General features: G+C 43.5%; 1 protein-coding gene across 3 annotated transcripts in view; it reads left to right on the plus strand.

Moving 5' to 3' along the window:
- Positions 1–21,938, plus strand: part of LOC309818817 (uncharacterized protein) — an 85,354-nt gene that overhangs the window by 21,310 nt on the left and 42,106 nt on the right. For 2 of the 3 annotated variants that reach the window (XR_014296382.1, XR_014296383.1), the window contains exons 3-4: positions 3,896–4,044; positions 4,460–4,574. Coding sequence is in view for 1 of the 3 variants with exons in the window: in XM_082648765.1 (XP_082504891.1) it covers positions 3,896–4,044; positions 4,460–4,574; positions 9,718–9,748 (295 nt within the window). In the remaining 2 variants the exon portion in view is untranslated. Of the gene's footprint in view, positions 1–3,895; positions 4,045–4,459; positions 4,575–9,717; positions 10,001–21,938 lie in introns of those variants that run through there. The other variant, XM_082648765.1, reaches the window with a different exon arrangement.

Raw genomic sequence — 21,938 nt, forward strand, 5'->3', positions numbered from 1 at the left:
GAATGTCCAGGGTGGAAATGGGGAGAGAAAAGTGGTAAAAAAAAAGCATTTACTATAAAGGGAAATGCAGAAAAAAACCCACCAAAAAACGGAATTGCTCTGTGGTTGGTGGAGTTCTTCCAGCTCTATCTATGAAAAAGACAATGGACAGTTGGGGATTTTCCTTCTGGACAATTATTACTGCGCTACTACTGTGATCAGAAGCATTGCCGCTGTGGATGCCTTTGAAGAGAGTTATTATTGAGAATCATTTGTAATGGGATTTTACTTCTAGTTATGGAAAACTGGATAACCAAATTTATAATACAAATGACTAAAAAGGCCAAGAAATCTTTAATGGCAGAATTTGTTAAATGATGTATTAATCATAAATACCAGTATCTTTCTAACGCATGTGCTTCGCTTGGACATATTGAATGTGTAACCTGTGATCTCTCTGGACTGAACTAGGCCGTGTTAAGACAGCATTCTGGAAGAGACTTTTTTCTCCTGCCCACTACTAACCTGAAGTTTTACTGTAGTCATGTCTAGAAGATATTCAACAAAATTTCTTAGATTGATTGCAAGCATAATTCGACATTTATTAATCTGTTAGTGGGGAAATTAAGGAGTGGGCTGGTCCAGAAAGGGTATGAAAATGGAGGGTTTTAGAGTTGGCAAACAACGTTTATGTAAGCAGCTAGTTTAAAGAACTATGAAAGGTTGCAGTTTCATTTCGAAGGTCACCACAATATCTAGTCTGCATTGTTTGTTGGAAAGGAAGCCCACACAGGATGGCCTGAGATGACAGGCATGCAGACTCCCAGGCCCGGTGAAAGTAACACATCTCAGAAGCAAATGACAAGGGGCTGCAGTATGGCCAGTAATGGAAAAGCAAGATTTGACCCCCAAGTTACATTAGGGCTAATAACCAGCAGGCATGAATGGCATTGAGCCTCCAGGGGAGCCACCAGGTAACCAGGTCAGAATTCTGAGCTGCCTGAAGCCAGTGGTTTTTCTCAAATGCAGACAAGTATGTCCATTTCTTAATTTTGGGACACTTTTTTTTTTTAAACTCCTTTTGACAAAAGGCTTTTTTTTTGGATGTTGGGAGTAGGAGTTTATTAATTAATTAATTAATTTTTGCTGTGTTGGGTCTTCGTTTCCATGCGAGGGCTTTCTCTAGTTGTGGCAAGCGGGGGCCACTTTTCATCGCGGTGCGTGGGCCTCTCACTGTCACGGCCTCTCCTGTTGCGGAGCACAGGCTCCAGATGCACAGGCTCAGTAGTTGTGGCTCACGGGCCTAGTTGCTCCGCGGCATGTGGGATCCTCCCAGACTAGGGCTCGAACCTGTGTCCCCTGCATTAGCAGGCAGATTCTCAATCACTGCGCCACCAGGGAAGGTCCGACAAAAGGCTTTTTGACTTGAAACTGATTGAGAATGACTAAAACAAAATAGCTTGGATTCTGTTTCAACTTGCACTGGTCTGACACCACCCGGTGTACTGCAATCCAGTTGTGATACTAACCCCGTGGAGTTACTGCAGACCACAAGCAGGTGGGAACTCAGTCCTCCAGAAGACGGCCCCCACTTCAGATGCCAGGCATACTTCGGGGGTTCCCAGGTCACCCACACTTTTGACCAACAGGTTACAAATCCAGGAGGTTCCCATGACCCCCTCAGTTTTGTTAGTTCTCTGGAATGACTCATGGAACTCAGGAAAGCACTATCTGATGATAATTTTATTATAAAGGATACAGATCAGGACCAGTCAAATGAAAGACGCACGGGACAAGGTCTGGGAGGCCCCTGAACGTCAAGTTTCCCTGCCGTCTCCAGGGGAATCAGGACAGGTCACCCTCCTGGCACATTGATGTGTTCACCAACCAGGACGCTCCCCTGAGCGTCAGTGTTCAGCTTTTGTTGGGGCTTCATTACAGAGATATGACTGATTAAATCGCTGACCAGGTGACTGAATGCAGTCGTCAGTCCTGTTCCCCACCCGGGGATAGGGCTGGGCTGGTCGCACATCATTTAAAGACCTAACCTTCTGATCGGGTGGTTGGTCTTTTGGGTGACCAGCCCCCATCCTGGAAACCCCCTGAGTCATTTAGGAGGCCCCCTGAGTATCTTACTAATATAAACTCAGGTATGGTCCTGAGTTTGGGGAATTCCAAGGGTTTTAGAAGCTCTGTGCCAGGAACCTGGGACAAAGGCCAGACAAATTCTTCATTATACCATAGCATGGGAATATAGGTAAGGTTAGCATGTTTTGACATAACTTTAAATGTCCTATAGGGGATTCTGATACATGTCCCAAAATGGAACCAGAATGATCTTTTCAAGCCAATATCTAGTCATGTCAGCCCCTGCTTGAAACCCTTCAGGGGCCTCTTAACGATCTTAGAATAAAGAGTAAAATCCTTAACCAGGTCTCTGAGGTCCTGTGTGCTCTGCCCCCCGTCCTCATGGCCAGCCTTGGCTACCACACCCCTCTCCCTTGCTCTTAGGACCTGGCATTTTAGTTTCTTGAATGTAGATTGATTGTTCGGTCTAATTATTCTACTGGAAAGTTATAGGAAACAGACACAGAGAATTAAGTAAATCTTACCTGAGCACACACAGCTAGTTAGTAAAACAGTGGAAGTAGAATACCAAACTCCTGACCTCATAGTTAATGGTCCTTTCTAGTCTACCCCTGAATTGGTTCACATTTGTGAGCAAATGAGTAGAAAATCATGTTGACGATCTTTCTACCTAACAAAGTGTGTGGAACCACAGCAAACATTTTCCTATTAGTTTCACCTCATTAGATTCTTGGACTGCAGGAATGGGAAGAACCAATTAATAGCAACTTTTCTTAACTGTCCCCTTCAGAGGTTCTGAGCAAAGAGACAAAAACCCAGCTCACCCGAGAGCTCCAATTAAAGGGAACTTGACTGCATACCCAGATGTTAAAATTGTTGCCAATCACCCCAAGTTTCCTCTTCAGTGTCCACTTTGTGAAAAGTGGCTGGTGAATTCATCCATACCAGACACTGATAGGTTCATACCTTCAGTTTTTATTAAAATCAATGCGAAAAAGACCTCGGTTTACCCACCTGAGATAAGAAAGGGTTCTAAAACTATCTTTTTATGAATGACTTGTTTATGGACACCCAAAAGGTTCCATAAAAGATGAAATACAGATATAATTTAGGGAAGATGGGAGATGAAGTTTAGGGTTTTATGAGATTAAAAAAAAGGATGCAGAGAAAGTTTCCAGCTTTTCTAGTAGATCAGACGGATGACTGAGGTCTCGATCATCTTGATCTATCACCAGCAGTCTTCATGTTGAAATGAATAAAATAGAAATGATTAACCCAAAAATAGGCAGGTCATCTGACCAAGAGGAAGAATAACCATCTGCCGAGAGGACCTGTCCTACTAAATCTTCTGCATCTCCTCTAAGGTTTAAAGACATTTGTCTTTCTCATCAAGCTTCTCCGGTGTCCTTGCTCAAGCCTTCCTGCCATAGACACCTGCTTCCTTATTCCACATTCACACAAATCCACCAGTACCGTGTTTCATGACTTAGATGGGTTTTTCCCTTTTTAATGAGGATGCACTCAGGATGAGATCTGCAACAGCAGCAGTTTTAGAATTAATCATTCTCCTTGTTTGTTTTTAAAGCCCAAGTTAATAACTCCTTCAAAATAAATCTCAAAACTGAGTAAACCAATTATAATCAAAATTCTGGTGCATAGCTTTGCACATCACAAACCACTGCCTTCCCCAGGTGTGCTTCTTAATCATTATACATTGTTTTCTCAATCTGTTCATGTCATTAATAGAGGCAGATGGAAAAGCAGCTTAGCTCTTTGTCCTTTTCCTCTGTTGGCTCCTGCATTAGTTGTCTTCTTTTTGTCCCTTCAGACCCACTTTCCACCCATACACTCCCAGCCAGGGAGGCTGGCGCATATGGACGTTATCAACATACTCTGATGCCTCCAGCTTCTGGTTGAGATCGGCTGGTGGAAAGCATCAGCAGGACATGGAGATGGAGGACTCGGAGGAAGGTGCAGGTATTTACTACACTGGTTTGTGCCCTTCCGGTTCAAGAGGGATACCTGCATCCCACTTCCCATGGGTGGCCCTTTTCTTGTAGCTACTCTCTGGGTGCCCCAGAGCTCCCTTTCTGAGGCTCTTCAAGCCAGAGGTGGTATCCATTGCAGTATCCATTGTTGGATACTGCCAAATTCAAAAATTCCAAATTCAAATCCAAAAATTCTTCCAAACCGGGAGTTCTCCAGTGTATGACCTCCTCCAAAAGGGAGAGTCACACACGAAAAAGACAAATACAAGACTTGAATGTAGACTAGAGATAGCTAGTGGTTGAACCTTGGGTGTCTCTAGCAACGCTTTTAGGGCACACAGGGTGGTTCTTAGTCTGTAAAGTGAGTGGGATGGGCCACATTTACAAAGTACTTTCCTCTATAGGAGGAGAAGGGGAGAAGGTCCTATTTGTCCCTGCCTGCTGCCCTGATGGGCAGGGTTTCCTCCACGTGGGACAGAGCCTGGCGGCTCTGGCTGTCTCTCCTACGCGAAGGATCAGGTAAGTGAGATGCGGGGGGCCTGGAGAGACAGGAGTGTTGTGCTTGTGCGGACACAGCTGAAGTTCCTTCCCTTGCCTGAAGGGGTCAGCAAAGGCCCAGGAAGGGTAGACACATCTTGCCTCCCAGGAGAGAGAAAATTCCTGATAGGCCATTAGTTCCCAAGGGATAGGCCCTAACTAGCCACTGTGTGATTTCTCTGCTTGGGTGTGGACCGATCCTCCCACAGGGCTCCCCTAACTGCATGGAGATGCTGGCACTGGCCCTAGCTGTTTAAGAACGGGTATCTACGTGGGATACAGGAACGGGAGTGGGCCCGAGGGCCCAGATTGAGGGGGGCCACAAGGGTGTAGAATCCCCCAGCTCATCTCTCTTGGACACTTTCCCTGGGTTGTCTGTGCCCCATCCAAAGCCTGTAATCAAGCCATCAAAACTAATAGTATGATCTCCACATTAAATGAAATTGTGGATGAAGAATGGGGATGGAGGAAACCGACTAATGGTTCTAATGTTTTTTCCCCAACCTTTCACTTCTCAGTAAAGTGCAGTCATCTGACTCCTTTGTGTGCTAAGGAAATGATGAGTCCTCTGAGAAGCTCTTAGCAATAATCATTTTCTTCCTTGTTCCCTCATGTCTATTGGGTGGGTTCAGGCAGGAGAAACCATGGCAGAGATGGGCAGTAAGTCACAGTCTGCCCCTTCGGGGAGCTTCTAGCTTCCCACCAGTTTCACTGCTTGCCATATGTGTAATAGTCAATAATATTTATTTTTTAGTTACAAGAGTATGACAAGAATACTCTTTTCTTTTGGCCACGCCGTGCAGCTTGTGGGATCTCAGTTCCCCGACCAGGGATCAAACCAGGGCCCATAGCAGTGAAATCGTGGAGTCCTAAGCACTGGACTGCTAGGAAGTTCCCCAAGAATACACTCTTATTAAAAAACAGAGGGAAAACAAAAAACTTCTTTTTACTTGACTCCTCTAGTCTATTCCCTTCCTCAGAAGTATCCATCATTGTTGATTTGGGAAATTTCCTTCCTTCTGTATATACGTCATGGTTTGAAAATACATCCACAATTATTTGATACTATTCTTCAAAAGGTGAAGACTAATCCCCCACACCTTAAGTGTAGGAGGTACTTCGTGACTTGCTTTCAAAGCAAGTGGTGGTTTGTGGTGTCTGAGATTAGGATCAGAATGGTGTTTAGTCTTTCTCCTCTTTCTTGCTCTCTGGGACCACCTGCTCTGGGCGGAAGCCAGCTGCCATGTTGCGAGGATGCTCAAGTAGCCCTAAGGAGAGGCCCATGTGGTGGGGAACTGAGGCCTCCTGCCAACAGCCATGTGACTGAGCCGTAAAGAAATTATTATAATATTAGGTTCTGCCTCTGGTGAGGGCACAGGTTCTCTTGAGTCAGGGTTCCCTGTTCGTGGGAATGAGAAGAGGACAGAGCACATAATCCCCAGGGACATTTTTCTGTTGACAAGGATACCTGAGGGTTTATACAACAGGTATATTTAGCTCCAGAGCTTGGGTTATGTGGTGGTTGCCTATATTTGCTGCCCCAATTACCCTTCAGGATTAGAAGATTTATTATCTCAGCTGCTGGGAGAAAGCCCTCAACAGTCAACCCCTTGAGGGATTTCTTTAGCTGAAGAGCGCCCTTCTTCCAGCAGCCCACATCCAGTGATCGATGAATGAGTGGAATGGAGCCCAGCCCTCTCACTCCAGCTCAGGAGAGCTCTGAAGGGTCATCCCATCTTCAGAGCTCCCCGCAGGACTGACTGAGACGTTCCCTTGAGACTGCATTCAGCTAGACTTCATTCTTTGCCCAACCCTGCTTTCCTCTCCTCCTAAAAAACCTCCTACATGTTAATCTCCATCTCAGAATCTGCTTCCTGGGAAACCCAAGCAGGGATAGTGGGTACCCAAGAGTGGTCTAAGAAAACAGATGGTGAGACAGGATTTTAGAGCGGGATTACTGGCCACCCAACTGGCGTCACTGTTAGGAGTCGTTGCCTTTCAGGAATGAAATCGGCAAGTTTTTTTTTTAAAGAAAAATGTATGTCTTTCTGTGATATTTGACTTATCATGTCCATGTATCATATTGCTTTCATTTATAAATGGTTAATTGCAAATGTCTGAGATGTGGTGTTATAAGCCATTTAAATTTTATTCTTTACATTTTTTGTTTTAAAAATGATTGAATGCTATTTAAGAATATCGAGAAATCAGGAAAAGAAGTGGGGAGAGGGTTAATATTTTGTTCCTGCCTTTGGGGCTTCAAATCATATGTCAATTAAATTCTAAAACTTCAGACAGTGCAGCCTGGTAAAGAATCCATTCGTGTGTCTTCACCTGGCAACTTCTCCAGCCCCCACTCACCACCTCAGCCTTCCCAGTAAGAGAAGCCACCTCCTGGTGGGTTCTGTGTGGGTATAAAAGGTGTGCGTGTGTATGTGTGTGTTGAGTGGTGTGGAGAGATAATGCCCTCTCCCCTGGGTTACACCCGGTCAAAGGGTACCACGTAGTGACTGACACAGCCTCCCCCACGTTACCACTCAGAGCAGCCCTGAGCCCTTCTGGTGGGGCATAAACCTGATTTGGGGCTGACAGGGTCAGGGCAGGTTCTGGCATCAGTGAGTCCTCTTTCCACCGCGACGGCCTCCTTCTCTCCCTCCACGATTCTCTCTCAGGGGCTACACCAGTGGTCCTGCCAGCTGGTCTTGGTCAGGGAAACCCCAGCTCCTCAGAGATACTGTAGGAAACTTGGCTGTCCAAGGGACTCAGCTTCCTTCCTCTCAGGGGTCCTGCTTCCGTGTAAATGTGTAAGAGCAGAGAGATATGTATGGGTTTGGATGCCTGAGAGCATCCAAGAATATCATACAATATTGTACATACGTACAATATCATATTCCAGTGGGTATATCAGGGGAGACTGATGGGACACCATTTGCCTACAGAGTCTGAATCCAGGCCCTCATTCAGGTTAATATCCTTTTACTGTTATAACAGTAATTCACAAAGGGAGGACTCACTCCGTTGTTAAATCCTGTTACATTCCTGGTAACCAGGGTTAGATTGGCCAGGAAATTACTAGGTTTGGTCAGTGCCCTCAGGTTACATCTCTCTTTGTCTCCCTGGGAATGTCATGCCTTCCCGGAGAGTATCAATTCCTCAGAGGCCCTGGGGGAAGGTTAATGATTCTGCATCTCCCGCATTTTGGCTCAGACACAGGAAGCATAACTGGACAGTGTGTGGGGCTGGGGAAAGGAAGAGTTCTTCCTTCTAAGTTTGATGCCAGCACTTCATGACTCTGCAGCTGTCTGTGGAACCCCTGCTCCTGCTGTGGGATCAGCTGTCCTCTTTCTGTCTTAGAATTAGTGTGGCCACTGGTTTCTCTTCACAGCTGATTTGGAGATGCTAAGGGTGTGCCTCTAATCCAAGCCCTCTCAATTATCCCTAATGATTCCACAGAAATTTATCAGGTAGCCCTATGTGATGGCCAAATGACCCCACACTGCCTTAGGCTTAGAAAGTTCATATGCCCTTGGTAAACAACATCACTCAAGTGAAAAAACAAGGCAGGTGTCCAGGGGTGGAGAAGGGCATCCAAGAATCTGCTTAGAGCTTCAATGCCTTCAGGGCATGAAGCCACAGGATAGCTAGGATGGAGCTAGGAAGGATCAGGGCAAGCTCTAAATTGGAGGAATAAAGAAATCTACATGTACTTAACTCTTATCCTGGATGGCCTCTGGCAATAGGCTCCCAGCTCCCGTGCCCTGGTGGAGAGCTGTCCATTGTAGTATTACGGGCATCTGAGTCTCTGCATGTGCTTCTCACCTAAAGCTGTGCTTCCTCCTGAAGTTGGTGGCAGGTGGTACCACCTGGGAAGTCAACTGGGGAGGCCATAGCCCTTGTGAGTAGGAGGGATTCCGCCAGAAGGAGAAGTCATGGCCATCCTAGTGACTGCCACCAGGGAGGTGAGAGGCCATTAGGAGACTCCTGCCTCCAACTAAGACCTGCCTAGGGAGTCCAGTTCCTTCCTTTTTCTGGGCTTCAAGGAGTCTATGCTCGAGGTCACTACTAGTGGTGGGGAAAAGTGGCTGCCTGACCCTCCTCCTCCACACTTGCTTATGGTAAGCTAGGCTATGTTAGATAATAGGCAATCCCCAAATCTCGGTGGCTTAAGCCAATAAGAATTTCTTGCTTGTGTCACAGTCCAATTCAGGGTTTGTGGCGCTCCTGGGCAGCTTTTCTTCAAGTAGAAACTCAGCAAGTCTGGCTGTTGCTATCTGGCAACTCCATCATTTCAGAATCCTTCACTTCCAACCATACAAACTGGAGAGAGAGGGTGGACCAAGGTTCTTGTGGGACATTTTAGGGGACAGGCACAGGCAGAAATTGTGACATAGCTTCAATATAGTTGTCAGGGAGGCTGAAGCTGCAGCCTTTCCACGTCTGCGGGAGAGGAAATGGGATGGTCAGCATCACACCAGTCTCTGTTATATGCATGCAGAGGCTTCAGTCCCCATGGTGATTGCAACTACTAACAGTTTTCAGAGGACCTTGCGGACCTGTCTCTCTCTCCATTACAGCGTATGCATTCTTGATTTTTTAAACCTTAATGGCCACCTGTGTACCGATGGCACATCAACATTCGAAACCTAAGGCACAGCGAGATACCACGGCCGCCACATTAGTAGTTGTTTCATGTTTGTTTAGCTGAATGAATGGAGAAGGGTAAGGACGTCTGAGTAGCCGTCTCTGAATCAGATTTGAAGAAAAGCCAGATTTAGAGGTCAGACTGAGCCAAAGGCAAGAAGAGGTCACCACTTCTGCCCGCACGTGGAAATGGCTCCAGAAATCCTAATCCTCTGGAATTCTGCTGTGGCACAGAGAGGCCAGAGTATATGAAGAACTGTGGTCAGTGGCAGACACAGAGAATTCTGGTTTAAAGGTAGTAACTCTTACCTCCACGGCCTTGCACACAGGCCTGGTTATGATTCCCTGTGCTTGAGCCAACCTTGGGTTAATTCTCTTCGTCCTCAACATCCTTTTTGATTTGGTTTGCCCTTGTGTGTGTTGGCCTGGACTTGCTCCTCTGGACTGACTGATACAGAACATCCTTTCTGGTCTTTGTCCGCAGAGTGAGGGCGGGTCCCTGGAGCCTGAGCTAGGCTGGGCCTGGCCAGTGTGAACCTGCTTCTGGCAGGTGCTGAGTTGTAAACCTATTAGTGGCTGCCTGAATTATCAACACATTTGATCTGCCTGCTCTTCTTCTGTACTAGGATATTACTATTACTAGCAATAAGGAGCTTTACCAATAAATGTAAACGGCCAGGATTTAATGGTGTCCTGCTTACCTCTCTGTGGTGTGGGCTTTGGTCCTGTGTATTTTCACATACTTTACTGAGGTATAATTGACAAATAAAATTGTATATATTTAAAGTATAAACGTGACGACTTGATATACATATACATTGTGAAGTGATTACCACTGTAGAGTTAATTAACACATCATCACCTCATGTGACTGCATCTCGGAGGATAACCTCTGAGTACTTGGAATATTCTTCCTGATAAGAGTGTTTTTGCATGCCTGAGGTTTTGGATACACTGTGTTAGTTTGACCTCTGGTGGGTTGGAGGCTGGGTAGCTAAGATCAGTCATGCGAGTGTTTTATGACTGACTCCCAATAAAAACTCTGGACACCAAGGCTTGGGTGAGCTTCCCTAGTTGACAACACTTTGCACATCTTCAATATTGATGCTAGAATTAAGCATGACCCCATACGACTGCACTGAGAGGGGACACCTTGAAGCTTGTACAGGGTTGCTCTTGGACTTCATCTCATGTGCCTTTTCCCTTTGCTGATTTTAATCTGTACCCTTCCACTGTAATAAACTATAACCATGAGTATAACAGCTTTTCTGAGTCCTGTGAATCCTTTTAGTAAATCATTGAGCCTGAGGGTGGTCTTGGGGACCCTCAACACAGTGTGATACCCTTCTCCTGCCTTTACTTTCAACCTTCTTGTATACCTCAGATTTTATTTTTAAAGTCTCATATGTGTTTATATGGTTGGATTCCTTCCTTCCTTCCTTATCCAGTTTGATAATCTTTTTCTTTTAAGTAGACCATTCAGTCCATTTACACTCACATATATATTTGGGTTTATATCCATCCTCTTATTATTTTGTATTTTCCACTTATCCTATGTTTGCTATTTCTTTTTCTCTTTTTTAATATTTATTTTTATTGATTTATTATTTATTTATTTGTTTTCGCTGTGCCAGGTCTTAGTTGCAGTACGCGGGATCTTTGTTGAGGCATGTGGACTCTTAGTTGCGGCATGCAGACTCTTAGTTGCGGCACATGAACTCTTAGTTGTGGCATGCATGTGGGACCTAGTTCCCCGACCAGGGATCAAAACTGGGTCCCCTGCACTGGGAGTGTGGAGTCTTACTTACTGGACCACCAGGGAAGTCCCCTTTTTGTCTTCTTTCTTGATTTCTTTTGGATTGATTTTTTAAATCATTTTATTTTTCGTTGTTATTTTGTAGCTATATATCTTTTGTTTCACTTAGTGGTTACTGTAGAAATTGCAACACATTAGCTTAACTGTTAAAATCTAAGATTAATGACTTGACCATCCTCCTAGTCCAGTTGGACATCTTGTTTATCCTTCCATAACCACTTCCCCCCCTTTCCTTCTCTGCTCTGTGCTCTAGGAGACTGACCTGTACAGGCTGATCAACAGGCTCCCTCTGGCCTCTGGTTGGATATTTATTCCCCCAACTCTGTCTCTGCTAGGTCACAATGTGTGGGCTGGGACTCTTTACCTAAGTCCAGGGCTCCTGTCAGTTGGCTTCTTCCTTACAGCTACCCTTTTCAGTCCCTGCATCTGCTCCCTCCTTTTTTCCTTTGGGCCTAGAAGAGGTGCTGCCCCCTCCCCCAACCATTGGTTTCCTTAAACCTTGACCACACCTTTGTAAGTGGTACTTTTTGTGTGTGTGTGTGGTACACGGGCCTCTCACTGTTGTGGCCTCTCCCTTTGCGGAGCACAGGCTCCAGACGCACAGGCTCAGCGGCCATGGCTCATGGGCCCAGCCTCTCCACGGCATGTGGGATCTTCCCAGACCGGGGCATGAACCCGTGTCCCCTGCATTGGCAGGCGGACTCTCAACCACTGCGCCACCAGGGAAGCCCCCTGTAAGTGGTACTTTTATTAAACCTTCTCAAATCACTCAGTTTAAGAGTTTGTCCGTTTCTTGCTAGGATCTTGACTAATACATAAATATGAAAATCTAAAATACTCTCTCTTTACTCCTTTCCAACTTATATGTCATTTTATTTGTTATTTTTCAAATTATGAAATCTTTTATTTGTATTACAATGACTCAAAGCCAAAGTCCTACTCACACCTATTATGTTTTTAACATTTAATTGAGAAACATGATATATGTACAAAAAAGTATGTAAAATATATACGTAGAGCTTAATGAAGTATTATAAAAACCAATGCCTATGTAACTATGTACCAGGTCAAGAAACTGAAGTGGGGAATGTGAGACCCTGGAGGGAAAATAGTCAACATTAATGTGCAAATTATCACTGTAACAGGGCCTCATTCTTGCCTGGCACTCTCTGAAAATCCAAGTGGGGAGGCTGGCATTGATCCATCAACTCCCATCCTCTATTGGTGAGGGTGACCTCTGCTGGTGTTAACTCCTCTGTACTTCTGGCTTGTTATCTGTGTACAACCAAGCCATCTCCTATTGTGCTAGGGATGTACAGGTACTTGAGAAACCGTCAGTGTGCCAGGAACTGCCCACAGCTGCAAATGGGCTGAGGCCATACCCCTTCTAGATTCCCTTCACCCTTGGTCAGCATGTCCTCTGGTCTAGGCTGCTCACCTGATGGCGTGGCCCAGACTTCATCTCTGAGAATGCTGCTCTCTTGGTAACTATGCTGTTGTTAGGCCATGGTTCCTAATAACCAAGGTGGGAAAGGGGTGAAGAAAAATGAAAATACTCAAAGACAGTTTTATATTGTAAACTTTCTTTTCTTTCCTTTACTATTTTACCCTCTGGTGATTCTGAACTCAAAGTGTGTATATTGAGCACAGGCTTGTCATTAATAGAGGTTTTCCAACACGGTGGCCCAGAACCACATGGGGCCTTCACATCAAGAGGCAAGCCTGAGCTCTGTGCTTATACCCCTCAGAGGTGGGGGAGAAGTTGGGCACCATGATGTTCTTGCCAGTGATGTAGCTGGCATCTGAAGAGCACAGGAAGGACACCAGCTCTGCCCAGTCCTCAGGCCACTCCACTCTGCACAGAAAGAGGAGGTGGGGCTGAGAGTGGTGACACCTCCCCATGAGCTCTGGGTTCCTGTGGGATGCTGTGAAGTCAAGACCCTCATGGGGATGAGTGGAGGGCTGCAAATGGAGATATTTGGGCTCTGCAGGGACTTATACTCATCCCAGGGCTAGGCGGGTGATCAGATCTCAGAAAGAGGAATGGGTAACAGCCTGCAGAGTGATGGCATGTGATCTTTTATCCATCACAAAGCTTCTAAGGTCACGTTAATCCAGATCCGGATGGATACTGCCTCATCACAACATACCTCTGTATTCCATGGAATCTTTCCAAACAGTTCCACAGAGTTGGGTCCTCAAAGAGCTAAAGCAAAGAACAATAATAGGTCATTGTGACTCAGACAGATGCAGTTACATTGGGAGCCACACCATGCACGTGCCCTTGTGGAAGCATGACTCTGCTCAGAGGTGAGGCAGGTGGGGGAACATTCCCTGCCCCTCCCTTAAAGAATCAAAACCCTAAAATTGAAACCCATTCTCCTGTATTGTGGGCAGAAGCTGCCAAGTCTCAAAGCTGTGGACCAGAATCTAGGTGTGTTGGGCTTGAGGATAGAACTCCACGTTTGTGAGCGTGGGTCTCTTTGGCTAAGGTCTTGCCTGGGGAAGACAGCAATGGGACAGTGTGGGAGGGTCCAGGAGCTGCCTTTAGTCCTCACCATTTGACTGCAGTCTGTGTTGATGATTCCTGGCACCAGGAAGTTCACCCAGATGTTCTTTGATGCCAGCTCCACTGCCAGGGTCTGGGTGAGTCCCAGCAGGGCCATTTTACTGACACTGTAGGCTCCTGTTTTCTGTGGGCAGAAAGGGAAATAGATAAATAACCTAGAACTGAGAATAAGGGAATGTCACTTGGATCTCCTGGGTTCTGCCTGGGAGTTCATCCCAATAGCACCTCCATATCATCACAATGCCTGAAAAAGAGGGTAAGAGGCTCCCACTAAGTGCATTTATGTAAAAGGCAAGATCTGTGACACCCAGTGATGTCATGTCTGCATGTGGGGAGTCCTGAGGAGCAATTGTCAAACCTTGGATATCTCTATGCACCCAATCTTCCAGATGAAATGAGAGCAAGTTTCCTCTTGGCTCACCTAGAGCCACAGACAGTCATATTTACGGCAAGTGGAATATAGGCTGCCACTGAGGAGACCAGGACCACTGAACTTTGCCTGGGAAGAGAAAGATGGGGTGGCATGTGAGCTGAAGACACTTGTGTGTGACTGAGAATGGAGACTATGTGGATGAGGGGGAGGACTGTGAGCGTGAGAGAGGTTGCTGGTGCAGGTATATCTCTCCTTTTCCTTTTAGGTCTTCAGTGATGTTTCTCAAGTTGTATTGCCAGTAAAGACATTTGTGTTTGGATTTTGTTTTTGGAGGAAAAAATTTGACTATAGATCACATTTATCTAATGGTAATATCATGTAATATAATAGGTATATAATTTTAAAGAATTTGTCCATTTCAATGCAATTCCAGTTTAGGTTTGGAATAAAGATCTCTGTCACTATCATTCTCTTAGTGCCTTTTTATTGTCTTCAGGATCCATATGATGTCTTTTGTTTTTTAATTCCTGATACTGGTTATTTGTGCCTTACCTCTTTTTTCTTGATTAAACACACCATAAACTTGTCAAAATCATTTGTTTTTTTAAAAAATAAACTTTTGGGGACTTCCCTGGTGGTGCAGTAGTTAAGAATCTGCCTGTCAATGCAGGGGACACGGGTTTGATCCCTGGTCCGGGAAGATCGCACATGCTGTAGAGCAACTAAGCCATGTGCCACAACTACTGGGCCTGTGCTCTAGAGCCCGTGAGCCACAACTACTGAGCCCGCATGCCACAACTACTGAAGCCTGCACACCTAGAGCCCGTGTTCCGCCATAAGAGAAGCCACTACAATGAGAAACCCATGCACTGCAACAAATAGTAGCCTCTGCTCACCACAACTAGAGAAAGCCCGTGTGCAGCAACGAGGACCCAACACAGCCAAAAAAAATTAAAAAAATAAACTTTTAGTTTTCTTAATCCCTATGTTATATTTTGTTTTCTTTTCCATTAATTTGTGCTCTTTATTATTTCCTTTCTTCTTTTTTTCTTTTTTCTTTATTTTTTCCTTCTTTTTTTGTGTGTGTGTTTCCTTTTCCCCCCCGTACATTCCAGTTTTGGTTTTTGTTTAACATTGACAATATAATACTCTGCTAACCACTATCATTTACAACTCAGAGATATATATTTACTTCAATGTCTGTAAAGAGGAATCTAAAATCTGTATTTTAAGCACAGCAGTTGAGCTGAGTACATTTTATATAATGTACTGAGGTTCATCTGTCCTAGTTCAAACGACTTTTTTCTTTTTTTAAGTTTTTAAAAATTAATTAATTAATTTTACTTATTTATTTTTGGCTGTGTTGTGTCTTTGTTGCTGAGCGTGGGCTTTCTCTAGTTGAGGCGAGCAAGGGCTACTCTTCGTTGTGGTGTGCGGGCTTCTCATTGTGGTGGCTTCTCTTGTTGCGCAGCATGGGCTGTAGGTGCATGGACTTCAGTAGTTGTGGCACGTGGGCTCAGTAGTTGTGGCTCACAGGCTCTAGAGCACAGGCTCTGTAGTTGTGGTGCATGGGCTTAGTTGCTCCACAGCATGTGGGATCTTCCCGGAACAGGGATCGAACCCGTGTCCCCTGCATTGAAAGGTGGATTCTTAACCACTGTGCCACCAGGGAAGCCCAAACAACTTCTTGATTCCTAGTTTTTTCTAGAATTATACCTTTGCTAGAACTACAAACTCAATAGTCAACAGAAATGAAAAACTTAATAAAACATATCATTGTTGTCTAAAGTAATCACATTTCCCCCTTGTCATACGGTACTTTTTAGGTTGGCCAAACTATTCAGTGTAAACTGATAGCTTACTTTGAATGAACACAGTTTGAAATACTTTTCCTTTATAAAACTTTTTTTTTTGCCATCATGACAAAAAAAAAATAGCCTCACATGTTATGAACATAAGGAATATCTTAAATAATTTCACTGTAGTGCTAAAATTTGACAATCTTAAATCCCTTAAGAGAAGACCAGTGTTTCTGGCCTGTCCTATCCTATATAAAATGGTCACGAATTTGACCACTTGGGGTTTAGTTAGCTATTATTATTCCAGTGTCTTAAGATGGATGCCTAGCACACTAATTTTCTTTTGTAAATAAGCATTTAAGGCTATCAACTTCCTAAGAACAGCTTTAGTAGTTTATGTATACAAGAGCAATTTCATTGAGTTCAGCAGGAGACGGCTCACAAAGCCCGATTGGATTGGTCCAGGAAAGAATTTGGGGTAGGGGAAAGCAGTCAGGAATTGAACACTGACAACTTTTGAGAAGTTTTTCCTAAAAGGGAAGGAGAAAGGGGGTCACTCCTGCAACAGCAGTGTGCAGAGCTTTGCATAAGCTCTCTCCAGGGAAATAACCATGAATGGTGAAAATTATTCTTAAAAAAACAAACTGGAAATTGTCCTAAAGGCATATAGAGAACGATGAGACCTTCATTCAAGAAAAATCTACTGTCTTGGTAAGAACTCCATGAACCCAATGAAACTGCTCTGATCAAGGTTGCCCGTGCCTTTCACATGGCTACGTTCAACAGCCCAATCCCATTTTCATCTTACTTGGCAGCAGTATTTGACACAGTTGATCTCACCTTGAAGGGCTTTCTTTGCTTTTGGGACACTACACTGTCCTGCTTCCTAGTTCCTGGTAGTTTTCTTCCTGCCTCATTTATTTCTCCTTCTCGGTCTCCTTTTCTGCTGCCTCAGAACCACTCCTTTGACCTCTCGTCCTTTTTATCTACGCTCACGTCCTTGATGATCTCATCCGGTCTCATGGTTTTCAATAATCATCCATTTGTTGATGGTTTTCAAATTTGTATCTCTAGACCAGGCCTCTTTTCCGGACTGCATACCCATAATATACTGCTTACTTGACATCTCCACATGGTTGCGCAATAGGCTTCTCAGACTATTTATCTACAAAACAGCTCCTGATCTTTCCCTCCAGGTCTGTTCCTTCCAGTCTTCCCCATCATTGCAGTTGCTCAGAAACCATGGCGTGTCATTGAGATTTTTCTCACTCTGTGTCTAAACTGTCAACAAATCCTTTTGACTCTACCTTCAAAATTTATTCAAAATCTGATTTCTCCCAGTCTCCACTGATGCTCCTTGTCTCTTGCTTAGATTATGTTGAGAGCTGCCTAAGGGGTCTTCCTGTTTCTACCTTGCCCCCCTTAGGCTGACTCTGAACAAAGCAGTCAGAGGAATCCAGCTACCTCTTTGACCTCATCTCCTGTTGCTGCCTCCCTTGCTCCAGTCATACTGGCTTTTTCACTGTTTCTTGAATATACAAAGCACACATCGGCCTCAGGGTTTTTGCGTTTGCTGTATCTTCTGCCTGGAGCACCCTTTCCTAAATTTATCCCCATGGCTCATGGCTCACTCCCTCATCAGGACCTCTGTCAAATATATCTTTCCCTCTGGTCTGAAATTCTGCAATAAGAGAATCATCTTCATGGACTTTATAGGAATTTCTTTTCAAAATCAAATATACTTGGGGGACTTCCCTGGTGGTCCAGTGGTTAAGACTCGGTACTCCCAATGCAGGGGGCCCGGGTTCGATTCCTGGTCAGGGAACTAGATCCTGAATGCTACAAATAAAGATCCCGCACTTGGCAACTAAAAGCTCCGGTACGCGGCAGCGAAGATCCCACACGCAGCAATGAAGATCCTGAGTGCTGCAACTAAGACCCGGTACAGCCAAATAAATAAATAAATATTTTTTAAAGAAGCTATTAAAAATCAGATATATTTGGGAGGGATAACACTGAATCAATATTAGACATAATACCCTAACATTAAGAATTTACTGTATTGCTTTTTCTTGCAGATAGCTAGCTGAGAGCAGAGTAAGAATAGAAATTCGGTAAATTTTTTTTTTTTTTTTTTTTTTTGCGGTACACCGGCCTCTCACTGTTGTGGCCACTCCCGTTGCGGAGCACAGGCTCCGGACACACGGGCTCAGCGGCCATGGCTCACGGGCCCAGCCGCTCCGCAGCATGTGGGATCCTCCCGGACCGGGGCATGAACCCATGTCCCCTGCATCGGCAGGCGGACTCTCAACCACTGCGCCACCAGGGAAGCCCGAAATTCGGTAAATTTTGAATGATGCTCTTACCCAGTGAGGATGAAGAGTGAAAAGCATGAATGGAGGACCCTGGGCAGACAGTGAAAAAAGTACATGGGGAATAAGGGAGGTCATTGGGTTAGAGGAAGTCTCAGAAAAGGAAGATGGAGAGAAGATGGAGAGAAGAAGGATGTGGAAGACACACTGTCCCTTCTAAGACTTTCTACACCACCACTTTAGCATAGGGAGTATAAACAGCATATTAGAAGTATAGATGCTCCAAAATCCTTTGAGGAAAACCAGGTAAAACTAAGAAATAGATTAAAATGTATCAAAAGTACCTGAAATTGGCTCCACAAACTGTGGAGGGCAAGTTTAAGTTCTACTTATTTTGCTACTGTGTAAGCCTCCCAGTTCTAGATTCTGCCATATATATGTCTCTTGTTTGGCCGGTTCTAATTTGTATTCTTTCATTATAATAAAACTATAATCATAAAAATAGTTTATACATATTTTCCTTATAATTCAGTTCTAGCTATTTTCTAATTTCAATTATAATTACCAAACATATGAAGTTTTAAAAAGTAACTTTGTTATTTATTTCTAGTTTAATTGCATTGCAGTCAGAGAAACTAGTACTTTTTATTCAATAACTTGAAGTTTGTTGAGGCTTCTTTTATGGCCAACATTATCAAATCTTGTAAATATTCTCTCTGTGCTTGAAAAGAATGTATATTCTACAGTTGTTGGTACCTTTTCTATGTGCATTCATTAGGTCAAGTCTGTTAATCATGTTATTTTAATCCTGTTTATTCTACTGATATTTTTGAGGGTACGGGCCCACTTGCTCTAATTAACTACTGAGAGAGAGGTGACACTATCTAGCCCACTCTAATTGTGGATTTTTCTTCTTTTCTTTGTACTTCTGTAAAATTTTGCTGTATATGTTTGGAAGCTGTCAGTGTATATAGAGCAATTAAAATTTTTATATCTACTTAGTGAATTGATCCTTTCAACATTTCTATCTTTAGCAATGACCTAATATCTCTTCCATCTCATATTACTATAGGGATACCAGCTTTCCTTTGATTGAAATTTACCTTTCATTTTTGTCACTCTTTCCTTTCAACCTTCAGTAATGGTTTTTTTTTTTTTTTTTTTTTTTTTGCGGTACGCGGGCCTCTCACTGCTGTGGCCTCTCCCGCCGCGGAGCACAGGCTCCGGACGCGCAGGCCCAGCGGCCATGGCCCACGGGCCCAGCCGCCCTGCGGCATGTGAGATCCCCCCAGACCAGGGCACGAGCCCGCGTCCCCTGATTGGCAGACGGACTCTCAACCACTGCGCCACCAGGGAAGCCCAGTAATGTTTTAAAAATATATTTCTCTTGAACAGAGCATATAGTTTGATTAAGAATTCTAGCTCGGCTATCTTCGTATTTTAACTGTAATTACTGATACATTGGAATTAATATCTAACATCAAATTTTGTGTTTTATTTTTTATTCCCCAGTTCTTTGTTTTCTTTCCTTTTCCTTCTTGTTTTCTTTTGGATTATTTTTCCTTTTTCCATTTCCCTCCTCTACTAGTTTGAAAATATATTGCGTACTCTCTTGCCATTCTTGTAGCTGTTATCCTAAAAAGTCAAACAGGCCTGTTTACCTTATTAGAGTTTAAAGGTAATACCCTTACTCTCTCTCTCAAAGAACATGAAAATCTTACAACACCTTAACTCCATTTCCATTCTCCTGATTTGAGTATTATTTTCTTTGTATATTTTTATAAAACATTATTATTGCTTTTTATAGTAAATGGTTATATTTGTTCATACGTTACTATATTCTGTGCTTTTCAATCTTATTTTCATCTTAGATTTTCCATATGGGCTCTCATTTTCCTTTCTGCCTGCAGTACATCATAGACTTTCTTTTCATAAAGGTCTTCTGAAAGTGAACTCTGTTTTTGTATGCCTGAAAATGTTATTACTTTGCCCTTGTTTTTGAAATATATTTGTAGGTATAGAATTCTAGGTTGATAGCTATTTTTTTCAGCATATAGAAGATCTCATTTCATTCTTTATGATTTCTTTTGTTACCAATGAAAAGGCAGTCTAACTACAGTACCTCTGTTCCTTTTGAAGGTAACCTCTCTTTTCTTTTTGGGTGTCTTTTAAGATCTTTTCTTTTTCATTTGTGTTCTGAAATGGCTCATGATAATTCTCAGAATCATTGTGATTTAAGTGTAGAATTTAAAAATATATATATTTTGCTTGACATTTACTTCTTGGATATGTGAATTGGTAATTTTCATTAGATCTAGAATTTCTCAGATATCATCTCTTCAATTATTGTCTCTTCTACTTTTATTTTCTGTCTGTTATCATTGTGAGTATTACTTAGATGTTAGTGTAACTTTCTTGCTTTCTCCTCCATGTCCTTAACATATTTATCATATTTTCCATCTTTTTGTATTTTTGTTTTACATTCTAGAGTAATTTCCTTAGTTCCATCTTTCAGTTCACTGATTCTCTCTTTGGATGTGTCATATTTGTTCTTAAGTCCATCCATTGCATTTAAATTTGAATAATTATATTGAAAATTTCTAACATTCTTTTTCTCTACATTTCAAGTTTGCCTGGTCATTCTTTATAGTTCTTTTGTTCTCTTAACACATTTCCTAGCTTATCTTTTATTTCTTGAAAAAGAAGTATATTTAATTATTTTATAATCTGTGTCAGATCATTCAATTATTTAAAGAACTTGAGGGTCTGTTTCTGTTGTCTGTTGTTTATGCTAATTTTTGCTTCTTGCTCTCTGTTTTTTTTTTTTTTTTTTTGCGATACTCAGGCCTCTCACTGTTGTGGCCTCTCCCGTTGCGGAGCACAGGCTCCGGACGCGCAGCCTCAGCGGCCATGGCTCACGGGCCCAGCCGCTCCGCGGCATGTGGGATCCTCCTGGACCGGGGCATGAACCCGTGTCCCCTGCATCGTCAGGCGGACTCTCAACCACTGCGCCACCAGGGAAGCCCTTGCCCTCTGTTTTAATTATTATTTTGAATGTGAGCTGATCTTACCTTAACATTTTATTTTTAAGAACTATGTAAGGTCTGTGATTAAGGTAAGTTCATTTAAAGAAGTTTTTCTTTTGCCTCTGTTAAGCACCTGGGGCCAATATTCGCCTGGGATAACTTTAAATTAAATTTTTTTTTTTGGCTGCGCTGGGTCTTCATTGCTGTGCGCAGGCTTTCTCTAGTTTTGATGAGTGAGGGCTACTCTTCATTGTGGTGCACAGGCTTCTCATTGTGGTGACTTCTCTTGTTGCAGAGTACGGGCTCTAGGCACGCGGGCTTCAGTAGTTGTAGTACATGGGCTCAGTAGTTGTGGCTCGTGGGCTCTAGAGCACAGGCCCAGTAGTTGTGGTGCACAGGCTTAGTTGCCTCACGGCATGTGGAATCTTCCTGGACCAGGGATCAAACCCGTGTCCCCTGCATTGGCAGGTGGATTCTTAACCACTGAGTCACGAGGGAAGTCCCTAAATTAAATTTTTGACTTCTTTTTTTTTTTTATTGCTTGTTTGTGTGTATGAGGTGTGTGTGTGTGCGTGTGTGTGTTGAGTCATCTCGGTAGCAGGAATTTAGACTAAAAATCTGCATGAGAGCATAACTTGGGGTCCAAATCCTTAGCCATGTTTTTCTTTTCCCCTCCATTGGTTTCTAACTTTGCAAAAGCTAATTTTCCTTGTAGTCTTCCAGGGGTCTATTTCTAGTTCATCTTTTAATTGAGGGGTAGTTATTTGAGGTCCCAGCTTCATGACTGGAGTGTCCCCTACTGGACTTTCT

This window comes from Grampus griseus, assembly GCF_964374135.1.
Source record: "Grampus griseus genome assembly, chromosome: 2".
Lineage (NCBI taxonomy): Eukaryota > Metazoa > Chordata > Mammalia > Artiodactyla > Delphinidae > Grampus > Grampus griseus.